This window comes from Stegodyphus dumicola, chromosome 3 (genome assembly GCF_044657685.1).
Source record: "Stegodyphus dumicola isolate Sdum_Otavi_A_Nest chromosome 3, ASM4465768v1".
NCBI classification, from domain to species: Eukaryota; Metazoa; Arthropoda; class Arachnida; order Araneae; family Eresidae; genus Stegodyphus; species Stegodyphus dumicola.
The window spans coordinates 235214660-235229347 of record NC_140770.1 but is presented as its reverse complement, the minus strand read 5'-3'; the positions used below and the strand labels follow the sequence as shown (position 1 = coordinate 235229347).

Genomic DNA, 14688 nt, shown 5'->3' with positions numbered 1-14688 from the left:
ACTTACGTATTTTGACACAAAATCAGACCTTTTTCTGAAATAGCATACCAATTTTTTTCCATATTTCACTTCTGCTACTCAAATTATGCCTAGATATTAAATTTTGTAATTTTTTTAGAGAAATTTATTGATAAATTTTAAAATTTATAGTTGTGCATTTATTTCAGTTTGCGCCAAGAATAATTCACTTGGCAAACTTCTTAATTTATAGCAAACTATTTTCCTTTTTTTCATTGTCCACGAGTGGAAAAAAAGTCATCATTCATAATTTCAAATAATTTTAACAAAGTGCTAAACCACATTTTCATTATTATCGCTTATAATAATTACGCCAAATTTCAAAAACCGCCAAGATGTAAATTCACGTATATCTTAGCAAATTTTGAATAAAAATATCTCATTTTTTGCAGGTATGTTTAGAAATACATCTACTTTATGATGATGATAAAAGGTTTATTGGTTATAATACAAAATTTTTTCAAAAAATTTATAAAAATTATTAAAAAATACAAATTTAAAAAATAAATCTTATAAATTTAATGAATTTTATTTGGAATGAACCTAAATTTTGAAATATGAAATGAAAGAATCAAATAAATGTAATTAACAAAAAGAGATATTAATAAATATATATCCAATTCAATTAACACTAAGGAGCTAAAATTTTGTGAGGTAATTTTTTAAAAATTACTTGTGTGATTTTTATAAAACTGGGCCGTTAGGCGTAATTTGAGTCGTAGAATCAAAATATGGAAAAAATTTATATATCATTTCAGAAAAAGTCTGATTTTGTGTCAAAATACTTATATTTGAACAATGCTATATATAAATCTAATACATGTCCTAAATCGCACTTTTGAGACATGAAAAACACAAGTTGAATTTCGTCAGTCAGCCCAGTAGAACAAGAGATATAGAACTGTGCCTCCCCTTTTTAATGTGCAGTGTGTATAGAATGTTGAATCCATTTTGAACTGCGAGAATTTAGATTACATAGAATGTTGATCCATAATGATTAGGAAACTGGCTGCTGGGGCCAATTAAATCTTAATTTTTATTTCAGTAAGCATGTTGCAGCAATAACCAGCTTGGCACACTACTTGTGCCTATTTCAAAATGGTGACATTTTTGATAGTTTTGCAGGAAGAAGAGAGCAGCAGGCAGCAGTCCAACTAGGTCGAAATGTAGAAAGCAGGTGTGAATAAAGTGTTATCTTGGCCCAACATCAGTACATCAATCAATGCATTGTTATTGGTCCTCAAGCTAACCTGCTAGTGTTTAAAAGTGACTTGCAAAAATTTAGTCCATTGAAAAATTACATTTATGGCATATTTATCTCCTTTTGTTATTATATTCTCCCTTCATAGACTAGGGAAGAATTTTTTCATTATTTATAACATATGAGTATTATTTACCTTATTTGTGACATATTTTGTTCACTTGAATAATTCCTTGTACAGAATATTAAATTATATGTGTTTTTCTTGCATTTCATTTAAACTTATGGGATTGAATTAAATTAATTTCGTCGATAGTTCATAAACCACAATAGAATAAATGCATTCTTTAAAATTCACTATATTTGTTTACCATAGCGACACTCTGGCCCTAGGTTCACTTAAAAGTGTTACATTTCATTCATTTTTTTAATTAAAAGTGCACAAAATTAATATCATCTTAATTATCTAATCCTTGCCACATGTTCTATTCAAATACTATAATAAATCTGAACCAATGTATAAAATTAAGCAAACAAACAAACATATAAAAAAAAATAATAATAATAATTAAAAAAAATAAATAAATAAATAAAACAGATTTTCACAAACAATTCAGTATTTTTCATTCAATTAATTCAGTTTTCACTTCGCAACAAGACAAAAATACATAAGAACTCAAAATATCTGTATTGAAAATTATGAAGTGAATCTTAAACACACTTATTTCCTCAAATAAATTTCAGAATGGATTAAGCATGATTTAGTTCGCAATATTAAAAGAAGGCATTATCTTTGTTGTTGCGAAGCTTAGTTTCTCTAAATTGGCAACAAATCTACTACTATTCTGCTGTTTCAAATGTAAACAAGAAATGGCTGCCATGGAAAAAATAATTAGGTTTAGTGGCACTTAAACAACTTTTAAATTAATTAAGACATTTTTTGCAGTTTTGCAGCTGAGGATGGAGGTTCGGTAAAACCATCGAAACTAGTCCTGTGAAAATTTTGAAAGTATAACGCTGATTTTTGTTGTTTCATTTCTGAATTAGTAACTTTTAAGTTGTTGATAATTCTAAAAATATTGCATGCATATTTACCAAAGGCATAAAAACCTTAACTGGAAGATAAGAACAACATAATTCAATCATTACAAGCAAAAAATGCCCAATTTACAAACTCATAAGACAATTTACAAATATATATATAACATATTTTTATATACTTTTGGTGCAGCCAATTGCAACCAAAATAGGGGTGCACATCTACATGTTATATCAATATTTTATACAAAATTTCAGTATTTTGAGGCTACTCATTTTTGAGTTATATGAGATATGTACGTACGCACAGATGCCATGAAAAGTTCTCTTTAGAATTAATTTTAAAACAGTTTTATAATTTTTTTTGGGGGAGGGAGTCCTTTATTCTGCCCTTACGTACGGATGCCATGCAAAAATATCGTTAAATGTCATTTTATAACGGTCAAAATGGATATTTTCATTGAAATATGATGCCTGAAGGTTTTCGCGATTACAATACTTCCGATCGAGAGGGAGCTGTCTGTGAGAGTGATTATGAATTTCAAAAGAGTATGATGTGGCAGAACAATTTGGAAGACATATTGCAGACATTATTTTTCATTTTTCTAAAAATAAAGTATTTTATTGGGTGTATTGAATCCTTTGCTTTTATTCAGACTTCTTTAAAATGAATTTAAAAATGTGCTTTTTGTATAAATGAATTCAAAAAGTCAGAAACGTATTATTAAAAATATATGAGACTTACTTACTCTTCTCATCTATTACAGACAACAGATAAACTGGAGCGAGACCGCTTAGTCATTTTTGTAGGAAAATTAATTTTAGATAAAGTAAGTATTTATTTCAATATTCATATCTCAGATATATGAGAATGAGATATGTATAATATTTTTCATGAGAAAGAGCAACACATATTTAAAATTGCTGTATGCAAATGAAATTTTATATAAATATATATATATATATATATATATATATATTTACTTTAGTATTAATTATTATTGGAACTTTATTTGGTGCTGAGGCATTTTAGTAACTTGCCAGTAAATATTTTATGCCTCCTTGTTGTAACCATGGTCTCAACCTTTACCATCTTCTCTTAACCACGAGTTCAATCTTATTCTATTAACTCCAATGTTTGTGTATTTGTTAATTTTACAATGCATCAGTAGGGCTCACCTGATAATGAAATGGAAGATGCCTTTTTTTAGAGTGATCGAATATTAGTTGTGACTATTCTAATTCCTTTGGAATGAAATTATACGTTATCAAAAAAGCATTAAAAAGAGCTGAGACGTAGTAAGAGTGAGTATAGAAAATTGATACTAAGATTTAAGTTGAATACACATAAACTACAATTAAGATTGAAGGTATTACTTAAATTAACATATATATTTTTCAGAACTTAAGCTTCAATGTCTGCTACTCATTTCTGAGAAGTGCAAGTTCTACTTTCATGTTTACTTTATTTCCTATAATTATGTAGATTTTATTTGAACTTGGTAAGTGTAAGGTTTGTGCCTTTTTGTTGATTTTTCCCCAAACTTTGGGATGTGTAGACCATTTACTTTCCTTCTAGAAAATCTGTGATATAAAGAGCATATATATATATAATAATTTATTTCCTAAACAGTATTGATTAATTGATTATATTATCTCCAAAGTTTAATTAAAGTAGAATTATTTTAAAAGTGTGAATCCATACTGGTAAGTTATATTTTGAAAGATGTTTTGAAGTAATTTGAAAGCAAAATGTTAATAATGTTTTAACGGGGACTGGAGTTAAATCATCATGAAGAATAAAATTTCAATTGTAAAAGGAAAAATTAAAACATGTAATCATCGTCATTGATCGGAAATTAGTTGACTTTTCAAGGGGAACAAACCAACTCCCGTTCAATGAACAATAATTGATAAAAATACATAAATACGAAAGTGTTTCGTCTTTACTCGAGTTATAAGTTAATGCCAAACCGGCAATTCTAGTCAGGCCAAATATTTCCGCGAATAGAAGGAATTATGAACCAATGCTGATATTCAAAGAACTTATTCTTATGAAGCATTTTAGTCAATTCAATTTGGAGTAAAAATTAATTACTGTAGAGAAATCCTATTTAACTCGAGTAATCGTCCCCGACACTTTCATGTTTATGCATTTGAGTACTATATTATTTGTAGAAATTAAACATTGGAAATTGTCATTATGAAATCGAATTCAAAGTAAAGTTGAAATAAACATAGAAGATTATAAAAAAAGATAAATAATGCAAACTTTGTAAAAACAAATCAAAGACAATATAAAAATAATATAGAAAATAATATAAATAAGATCAGTGAATGTACATGAAGATATAATAGAATATATATATATATATATATATATATATGAAGTTGGCTTACATGCAAGCCTTTCTTTCTGTTAAAATACAATCAAAAATAAATGCAGGGCTGTCTTGTTTTACAGTCAAGCCAATATGAAATGAATTAATTGCTCTTTTGAATTAATAAATTAAGATTTTTATGCAATAGCTTTTTTTTTTTTTTTTTTTTTTTTTTTTTTTTTAATTTGAGGCTTTAACTAGAATATACACTCAAGAGCCAAAACATTATGACCACCTGTCAATAATGAGTTGGGCCACATTTGATGCGCAACATAGGTTCAACCCGTCTTGGCATGGATGCCACAAGTCCTTGATAGATGGCCGGAGACAGATTGTACCAGATATTGTAGCAACGGTCACACAATCCGAGATATTGCAAATTGGTGGTCTTTGACCTCCGAGCTGCCGTCCCATGACATCCCCAAATGTGTTCTATCGGATTGAGATCCGATGAGTTAGGTTAGGTTAGGTTAGGTTATTTAATTACGGCAAAGCCTTGAGGGCTATCTGCCTAAGGGGGGATGCCTTCATGGAGTACTTTCTAAGGGTAACTGGCTCATATACATGTTACACATGGGAAAAACCACGAAAACACCCATGCAGCCAGCCCGTTCGCAGGATTCGAACCTTGGACCGAACTACCAGTGTTCAGCGATTTTAACGCTTGCAAATTAATTGCGATTTAATTGCAGCCTTGTGACACGGGGCATTGTCCTGTTGGAACATTCCATTTCCAGCTGGAAAAACAGAGGCCATGTAAGAGTGCAACTGGTCCTCAATGATGTTCAGATACCCTGTAGCATTCATGGTCTGCTGTACCACAACCATGGGTCCCAGAGACGCTCAAGAGAACGTCCCCCAGAGCATAATACCGCCACCACCGGCCTGTGTATGACCTACTGTGCACTGAAGGAGCAACTGTTCGCCTGAAAGACGGCGTATCCTGACACGGCCATCAGCGTTATGGATGACAAACCGTGATTCATCTGACCAGGCAACTCTCTCCCACTGATCTATGGACCAGTCGCGATGTTCCCGGGCCCAGCGCAGGCATAGTTAGCGATAACGCTTGGTCAGCAAAGGCACACGAGTGGGACGTTTGCTGCATAGCCCCATATCCAACAGTGTCCGCTGAACAGTGTGCTCTGATAATTTTCTACTTGGCCCTGCATTGTATTCGGCTGTGAGCTGAACCACTGTCTGGCTCCGTTTTTGCTTCACCATGCGAGACAGTCTCCTCCGACCTTTTTCTTTGATAGCATGTGGACGTCCAACACCATGTCGTCTACTGCTGGTTTCACCGTCATTCAACCACTTTTCATACGTACTAACAACTGTAGATCGCGAACAACCCACGAGTTGTGCAATTTCGGAAATACTTGTTCCGAGCCTTCGAGCCATTACAATCTGCCTTCTATCAAAGTCACTTAGATCTGCAGCCTTTCCCATCACACACAGAAGTAAGTGAAAGAATGATTCTTCAGACTCTCCAGCAGCAGTTAAATACCACTTCCACTTGATCACGTGCATTCCACGTCATCCAGGTACGTTCATCGCAAAATGTAGGGCTGGTCATAATGTTTTGGCTCTTGAGTGTATATTTACTTCATTTAAGTTCAGAATCCTGTAATTGCCTCCCCCCCCCTGAAAAAAGTACTGTGTCTGATTAAATTATTTAATACACTGAAAAAACTTGTATGAAAAATTTTTCTAAGTGCCTGCAAAAAAATATTTATTTTTTAGAGAAATGTTAAAGAAATCATTGATGCTGGAGGTCTTAGAATATTAGTGGACCTTTTAACATTGGCTCATTTGCATACAAGTCGTGCTACTGTACCTACGCAGGTAATCTTTCAGAGTATTTAATTTGATTTATAAAATTTAATGTACTTTGTGCCAGGGCTGTGAAGTCAGTCACCCTGGCACCGCTCTGACTCCTGGAGTTTTAAACTTAGACTCCAACTCCCTCATATATATGTAAACATATACAAATGTTTTGCAGCTTATTTTTTTAATGTAAAAGACGTAATAGATGCTACAGAAAAAAAAAATTGATGGCATAGCAAATTATTAATTAATTAGCATTTATTATGAAATGGAAAAACTGGCTAGTAATTTCTAAGAAACAGTGTAGCTTCGGCAAGATCTTCTTTAGTAAAGGACCATAAATCCGATTTGATAAACTTCACAGCTGAGAAGTCTTTCCACACTAACTTGAGTAGGAGGAAGAGCTGTTACTGTTTAGACTACTTCTTTTAACTTTTCAGGATAGATTTTTTATAAGTTCTAGATGAGATGTCATGCAAGAGCTATCATATTTCTCTATTTCTTCAAAGGCTGTGTAGAAATCTTGCTTGTATTTTCTCATTTTTATATCTAAAGGCTCTTGATTCTTTATTTTCATTTGCTTTGCCTTAGCCTTTTCAATATCATTCAAATATTTCTCAAAATCTAATCCATCACTGCAAGAAGATGATAGAGACTAAGTTGCAGTGTCTGCAGTTTGACTGTCTTGATTTTAATACTCTAATTGTTCTGAGAATAATTTCATTCTTAATGAAAGTTCATAGATGGTTTTCTTTGCCTTTTAAATTTGTTCATCATCCAACAAAATTCGGTGTTTCAGATCTACATGTATTTAGCCCAGTAAGATCTTGTTGTCAAGCAAACTAGTTTTTCTTTTCTTCATTGAAGAAATGAGTCTTTCTCAAATTTCCAATTCTGCAAGACCTTTCCACAGTCTTTCTGTTAGTGAAACATTAGGATTATCTACATTTTCTCAAAAAGTTCTTAATTCTAACAACCTCTGTATCATCAAATATGTACCTCCCCATTACATTGCTTGATCAGTAATTGCTTCTTTTCTGCTCGCTTTCTAAGAATGGCACCAATTTTGGGAGTTCTTGTTGCTGTTGCTGCTTACCTAAATTTACCAATGAGATTTGTAACTAAATGAATCAATTTAATCAATAATGTCAAATATCACATCCATCTTCCTCCCTTATATTTATTTATTATTATGTCAATGAAATAGAAAATAACAACTACTTCTTAATGTATATAGTCCATAACTGAAAATAATAACTCAGTTTGTCATTAGATGCTTTTTTTCAATTCACTTTAATTTTATTTCAAATTCAAACTGTCCAACAAACCGGAGTCGATGTATTTTAAGCAACTCCAGCTCCGACTCCTTTTACCCAAAAATCTGCCTGACTTCCAATTCCGACTCCAACTCCACAGCCCTGCTTTGTGCATATACAATCATTATTTGCAGCTTTATAAACCACAGTATTATTTTTATTTATTTGACGGTCTTTTTTTGTAAGTAGGCAAAGTAAATATTTCACGATCATAAATGTCGGATGTTAATACTGATAACTGAAATTGTTATTCTTGAAACTGAGCCCCTAAATGTAAATTTGGAATTTTGTATATTTTATCTATTTTTTGTAATCTATTAACATTTATTAAAAATAGAACTGATGTTTAAATAAATTTCTAAACTAGGCTCTACTTCTATAAACAAGCATCTACTATATTGTTCTTTCATAGCTGAAGTTTTCATGATTAACAAATTATCTGAAATAGTCTTAAGATGGTAAAATGCATTAGAATTCATGATTTTTTACATGTAAGCATGCTGCATCTCGTCATTTTTCTGAGATTTGCTGCCTATACATGACCGAAGATTCATCTTGTATTTTCTATTAAGATGGCTACATCAATATGCATGCACAGTGTAGATATGATGTGCAGTGCTTTTCTGGTTGATCTGGGTAATTTCATTATTGTCTTTGTTATAGTAAACATATAAATTTCCAACTTTAATTAAACCACAAACCCTCCAAAAAAGCTAAAATTTGTGATGAATGTTATATGTTTAATGAAGAATGCACAAATGTTTCTTTTTTAATACAGTGAATAAAGCAGTGTGTTTATTGTATCATGAAATGATAGCCGTGTTTAAGGAGTAAAATCTGAAACAACAACTTGAAACAGAACATAGCGAATTTTGCTGCAGGCTTTCCAAAGAAGAATGCAAAATAAAAGCATCAGAATGCAGGAAAAGACTGAAACAGCAGCAAACATTATTTATAAAGCAATCAACACTTCAAAATAGCGATGCAGAAGCAAGTTTCATGGTAGCCTACGACGTTGCTCAGTGCAAGAAGCCTTCTTTGGATGGTGAGTTTAAGCTGTGTGTGGTAGAGTATGCAAGTATATTGTGTCCTGATATCAGAAGAAAATTTGAAAGCATATCATTATCAAGAAGGACTAGTGTGGCATATTGACTCAATTAGTGCCGAACTCGCAGAACAGTTGAAGACTGCGAGCAAAAATTTTATTTGGTTTTCTTTTCTTTGGATACAGATAATGAAGACAACACATCATTACTCATCTTTATCCATGAAGTTAATGAAAATTTCATCATCACAGAGGAATAACATAGCCTAGAAGCAGTGATATAGAACTGCAGGTCAGGACTTGCTTGTGTGTGCTGTGAATTGTGAGGAGAAAAGTGACCTGTCCTGGAACAAGAATGCAAGCATTATAACAGATGGAGCAAGAACTTTCATTGGAAAAATTGTATGTATTTTTAAGCTTTTAAAAAACAATTAACAAGCACAAAACACAAACAGTCATATCTCATCTTTTGATTGCATTTTGCAACAGAACAGCCTTTGTAAAGCTGTACTCAACGCATGCGGTTGCTAGTATGGTGAACACATTCAGAGCGAGGGCACTCCACCATCAATAGTTCAGATCTTTTCTCGAGAATGTGGAGGCAGAGTATGAAGACATAATTTACCACAACAGTGGAGATGATTGAGCCTGAACAAAGTAATAAAAAGAGTCTGGGCATTGCAGAATGAAATTTTCTTGTTTCTAGATAAGAAGAAATTTTGTCCTGATTTTATTGCAAAAACAGGATGTGAAGATGTGAGGTGATGTTTGCAGCTGAAGAAATTGAATGAATCGAATGTGTCACTACAGGGAAAGAGGGTGTCCTTTGCATGTGAAATGTGGAAGCATGTAAAATCATTCAAAGCAAAACTAGATCTATTTGCAAGGCAAGCAGGTAAAGACAGTTTTTGTCCATTTCCTTTTATTAGGAAAATAAAAAAATACCTGAAAGTGTTTATACTAAGATTAGGAATCATCTTCAGTATTTGGAAGATAAGGTCACAAGAAAATTTCAAGATTTTAAGAAAGTTGAGCCTAAATGTAGTACACTTTCTTATCCCATCATTGTTGATATTGACACAGCACCTCAGGAGCTGCAGCTTGAACGTAATGGCATGCAGTCAGATCACACTGTGAAAGAAATGTTTAATGCTGTGGCATTATTTGACTTTTACAAGTCTTTGTCAGCTGAAAAATTTCCATGTATGAAGAAATTTGTTGGGAAAATATTCTCTATATTTGGGTCTACATATTTGTGAGAAAGTTTTTGTTGCTTAAAGATCAACAAGAATAAATATCAATGTTTGACAGATATTAACTTGCAGGCTGTGATGAGAATCTCAACAAGCAATTTCACTCCTGATTTCGAAAAAATTGTGAAATGTGTTATAGGGTGCATTTGTCTCATTAAACTGATTTTAAAATTAAATATGCTTGCAACTGTAGAGGATATGAAATTAGCATAATAAATAAATTGAATGAAATTGCTACTATATGTAATTTATATTTATTGATTTTTATGGTACAATTTATACCTTTTCTGAAATGCAAAGTTAACTAATGAATGCAATCATTTTGAAAAGTGTGTCTCCACTAACCTTCGAATCCCCAAAGTGGTCCCGAAACCAAAACAATTGCCCACCCATGTCTTAAAGGGTAGTTTTTCTCCACCTTAAAAAAGAAGACTTTTTATGCCAGTTGCCCGTGTCTTAAAGGGTAGTTTTTCTCCACCTTAAAAAAGAAGCACTTTTTATGCCAGTTATCTATTCGTTCAAACTTTTGGAACAATTCGTTGCTTGGCTGTATTGGATTATCATATAGGACTCTGCCTAAAGAATATATCATCTTCATGGAGGACTTTCTGAAAGAAACTGGTTTGTATTCATGCTAAATATGGAGAAAAACCATCAGAACTCTAATGTAGCAAGCCCACTTGCTGGGATATGAATGCAAGTTAAACAATTTGTTAAATGTTACCCATATCATACATTAATACTGTTAGTGAATTTGCTGTTTGTTATTTTCCTAGCATGAAAACATGCACTTGTTGATATTTCCGTGGTGCTCAATAGACAGTGTTTTGGATGATGAGATAGCTAAATAACCAGTGGGTTTGGCCATAATTCACAATGAATCAATAAGTGGCCATCAGAACAAAGTAATAACAATAATATTTATTCCTTTGAGTTTTTAAAGCCCTTAGTTATCATTTAAAATCACAGAATAATATCTATTCAGCAAATGATGAAATTATTTCTAGTTAGATTAGATGATTTAGATGATGAGTCTTTTTGTCAAGTTGTTAGGTATATTAATTTTTATTATAAATTTTTAATTTTTGAAAAATTTTATGTATTTGATTTTGATTTTAAGATTTTGTATCTTAAATGCTAATATTTATCCTTAGCTGAATATTCTGGCTGAAAGTTCTTCCTTTTCATAATAATTTTTTTAATTTAACTTACATGTTGATGTGTACTCAGTCAGGTGATTTAAGTAATTGTGTAGTTTCCTGAAAGTTCATAATTCTCTCAAGCCATAAAACCATTATTTTCTACAGTAATAAATTTATTATAATTTGTATCTGTTATAGCTTATTGGTTTTAGTTAAATGTAAAATGTGTAGTTTCTATTTTGCCTAGACAAATGTTATAGAAGCTTCTCCTGATATGATGCTGATGACCGAGAAGGAATGGTATTACAGGAATGCTGAAAAAGAACGCCATGGCCCCTTTGGCTTTTCAGAAGTATATTTTTATTCTTTTGTTATATTCTGAATGAGAATAATATGTTATTACTTTTAAATTATATTTAAAAAATTTTAACTTGAATGAATGTTGTGTTATTCTAAGTTAATGGTCCTAAGCATTTGTTTGGATTTTTTTAATTGTTTGCAAGCAAACTTTGTTAATTTTTTTATGATTATTTCCCCCTTCCCTAAAAGTAATTGTTTTGAATAAAGATTCATTTGCATAATCATTTTTCTAAAAATAATCGAAATCTGTTCTTTCAAGAAATAGTAAATTTGTCATAAAAACTATTCATTCCTCCCCCTTATTTTATGTGAAAGGTGTATTTTCAAATTGTAGTGTACTAGTCATATAGTGTTTGAACCATAATTAACTAATCAGTATTTCAGTTGCTCAAGTAGAAATTAAATATGGGGGCGGAAATGCTCCTCGCTTGCCTTGCCGATACTAATTTTCACCCGGGACATGACATTTTGTGATTTTTTGCTAGTTTGGCGACTTTTAAGTTTTTCTGGCATTTTTGAAGCTATAGAGGTGATTTTTCCTAAAGCTTTCCGAAAATACCAGAAAAATATAGCTTTATTTATCTGACAATACCAAGAAAAATATAACTTTATTTATCAGTTTTCCAAAGTAGCTAGCTGCCTTCGGCTCACTCATTGTGAGTATGGTGTGGCAGTCTTGAAGTACCCTAGCCCTTCAAGGGATCACCGCCTTGGTGAGACAGGGTCACATTCCTGAAGCCCTAGTGATCTTTCCTCCTATGCTTTCAACTAGCCTTATCTCTTCCTTTTTCATTTCTTCCTTGCTTGTGGTTTCCTTTTTTGGAGGTTGAGGCCCTAAGTGAGATGGTGTTACATCCCTTTGTTTCTAGTTTCTCATGGAGAGGAAACTGCCGCCTGTGCATTTGCTGTCCATGATGACCTGTATGGCTGGAAAGGAAAGTCCGAGCAGTTGAGGGGTGAGGTACTGTGTCCAACACACTTCTTTGACCTAGGACTTAGAAGAGAAGGACTAGCTAATAGAGCTTTTCCTCCTGAAACAGGAAGGGAGAAGTGATGACATAGTCATGTTGACACTGACCGCAGAGATGCAATTCACGACATAGAAATTAGCGTTTTTAATTTGAAGAACCAGCATTTAAAATTATCTGCTTTTGAAAGATAGCTATAATTTGCAAGAGATGGTGTTATTGCTGTGTCCATTTTACTCTGAACATTAAAAAGTTAATAATACTTCCTTATTAATTTTAAAATAATCGATAAAATGCACTCTTCTTTTAACATAAGGTTCTATAGTTTTAAAACTTGCAGTTTTTTTTAATGTGCATTTATTTAATCAGTTGGAGAATTCTACTGCTGCTTCTAAGATAACTATAACAGCGTTTTTTAAGAACTTATGTTTGGTTGCCCTTGAAATTGATAGTTTTATTCAAAACTTTTGCTAATCTAAGATTGCCTAGTTAGTTATAAATTTTTTGTTGACGTGGTTTTCTTCCAATTCAATATAATAACATACATTTTTGAAATTTTTTCTAACTTATCACATACAAATAAATATAATATGTTAGATATTTGTCTTATATTTGACAAAACACCTCTACTCACAGTATCTAAGGAGAATATTTAACTTTGCATAAGAGGGGGCTAAAGAGGAATTCCCTTTTTCATGCGAAATTAGTTTGATGTTTTAAATGATTATAGATTACCTAAAACTGCTCCGCTATCTATGTTTTTTAAGTTTTTCCATTTTAATATTTAAATTCTAATACAAGTTTTTTTTTTTTTTTTCCCTAGATTTCGCTTACCTTTTTTGTTGCTGAGCAAACATTCTAAAATTTTCTCTTCCTTTTTTTTCATTTTTCCATGTTGTAGTATAATTTTATATAAATATTAAAGCTTTTAAAAAGAAAAAGCTTTAAAGTCTCTAAAATTTCAGGAGCACTTCTCCAGAAGTTCAATTTTCGAGTCATTTTTCTCATTTATCAATGAAATCCATTGTTTAATTCTTTAAGAGTCCCTTTTGGACTTTAATTCTTGGGGAATTTATAGCATATCATGTCAGTGTGGTTTGAGATATATTAGCCAAATTAACAGAGTGTTAAAGTTTCGTATCAAGGAACATGGATCTTACGTCCGAAAAGGCGAGATTAATAAGTCTTCAGTAGTTAATCTTAGTTGAAATTTAATCACAATTTTGAGTCTTCAAAAATTATTCAAAAAGCTTCTTTGGTTTTTGAATTGGATTTTCTCTAAGCTTTTCACATACACAAAATTTATCTTGTTTAGTTAATGACTTTATGTCCAATCTAGTCCTTCCTATTACTTCATTTTTCAATTTCATTACTCTTTTTGGCGACAGATGGTGCTACCTTTTTGTTTGCTTTACTGCTGTAGGGTGTACAGTTGTGCTTGCTGCTTTCCAGTCTTGCAGATTTCTTTGTTCCTGATGAAGAGGGACCTGTCCTGTCTCTTCCCAAGGGTTGACTGGAAGCAACCCTTGGCATTCTGGCTAGGACATGCACCTAGACAGACTCGACTTCTGGGGTAAATAATCACAGTCTTCATAGTGACTAGAACCACTGTTTATTCAGTGGTATAGTCAGGTTCAGCAGGGTTTTACTGGTACTGTCTTATCTGCCCATTGGTTGTGGAAACGTTACATGGTTTGATATCCAAGGTTGTCTTTGGGGTTTGGCTCCCATTGGTCAACACTTGGGGATGGCCTACAATGTACTTTGTTCTTTTCTTTGTTGGTGGATGCTTGCGACCTGCCACCTCTGACTTGAGTACTTATTCCCAGACTGTGTATATTATAAAAGTTCTCCTTGGCTGACTGGGGGTTATGCCTCCTTTAATTGCCTCTAGGGTTTGGAGCATTATAATTGTGTGAGGCATGTAATAAGCCATGTCTGGGAGCCCCTTCTCCATAGTGTACTGTGTACTACTGTACCTGTCTGTCCTTGAAATCGTTTAAGATCTTGACTAAATGCCAAACACAAGGTTGTTGTTTTGCTAATTTTATAGCTATTTGTTTTATAAATTTGTGGTTCAAGATAAGTTGTGTTGGTATGGAAGCTGTCTCAGTGTAACTAACCATGTGTTTGGCTCAT

At 32.5% G+C, this 14688-nt stretch overlaps 1 protein-coding gene across 2 annotated transcripts in view; it reads left to right on the top strand.

Moving 5' to 3' along the window:
* Rme-8 (receptor mediated endocytosis 8) overlaps positions 1 to 14688 on the top strand; it is a 196094-nt gene that overhangs the window by 101749 nt on the left and 79657 nt on the right. For both annotated transcript variants that reach the window (XM_085813925.1, XM_085813926.1), the window contains 3 exons: positions 3025 to 3087; positions 6382 to 6483; positions 11469 to 11573. In XM_085813925.1, the coding sequence (XP_085670051.1) occupies positions 3025 to 3087; positions 6382 to 6483; positions 11469 to 11573 (270 nt within the window). The remainder of the gene's footprint in view (positions 1 to 3024; positions 3088 to 6381; positions 6484 to 11468; positions 11574 to 14688) is intronic.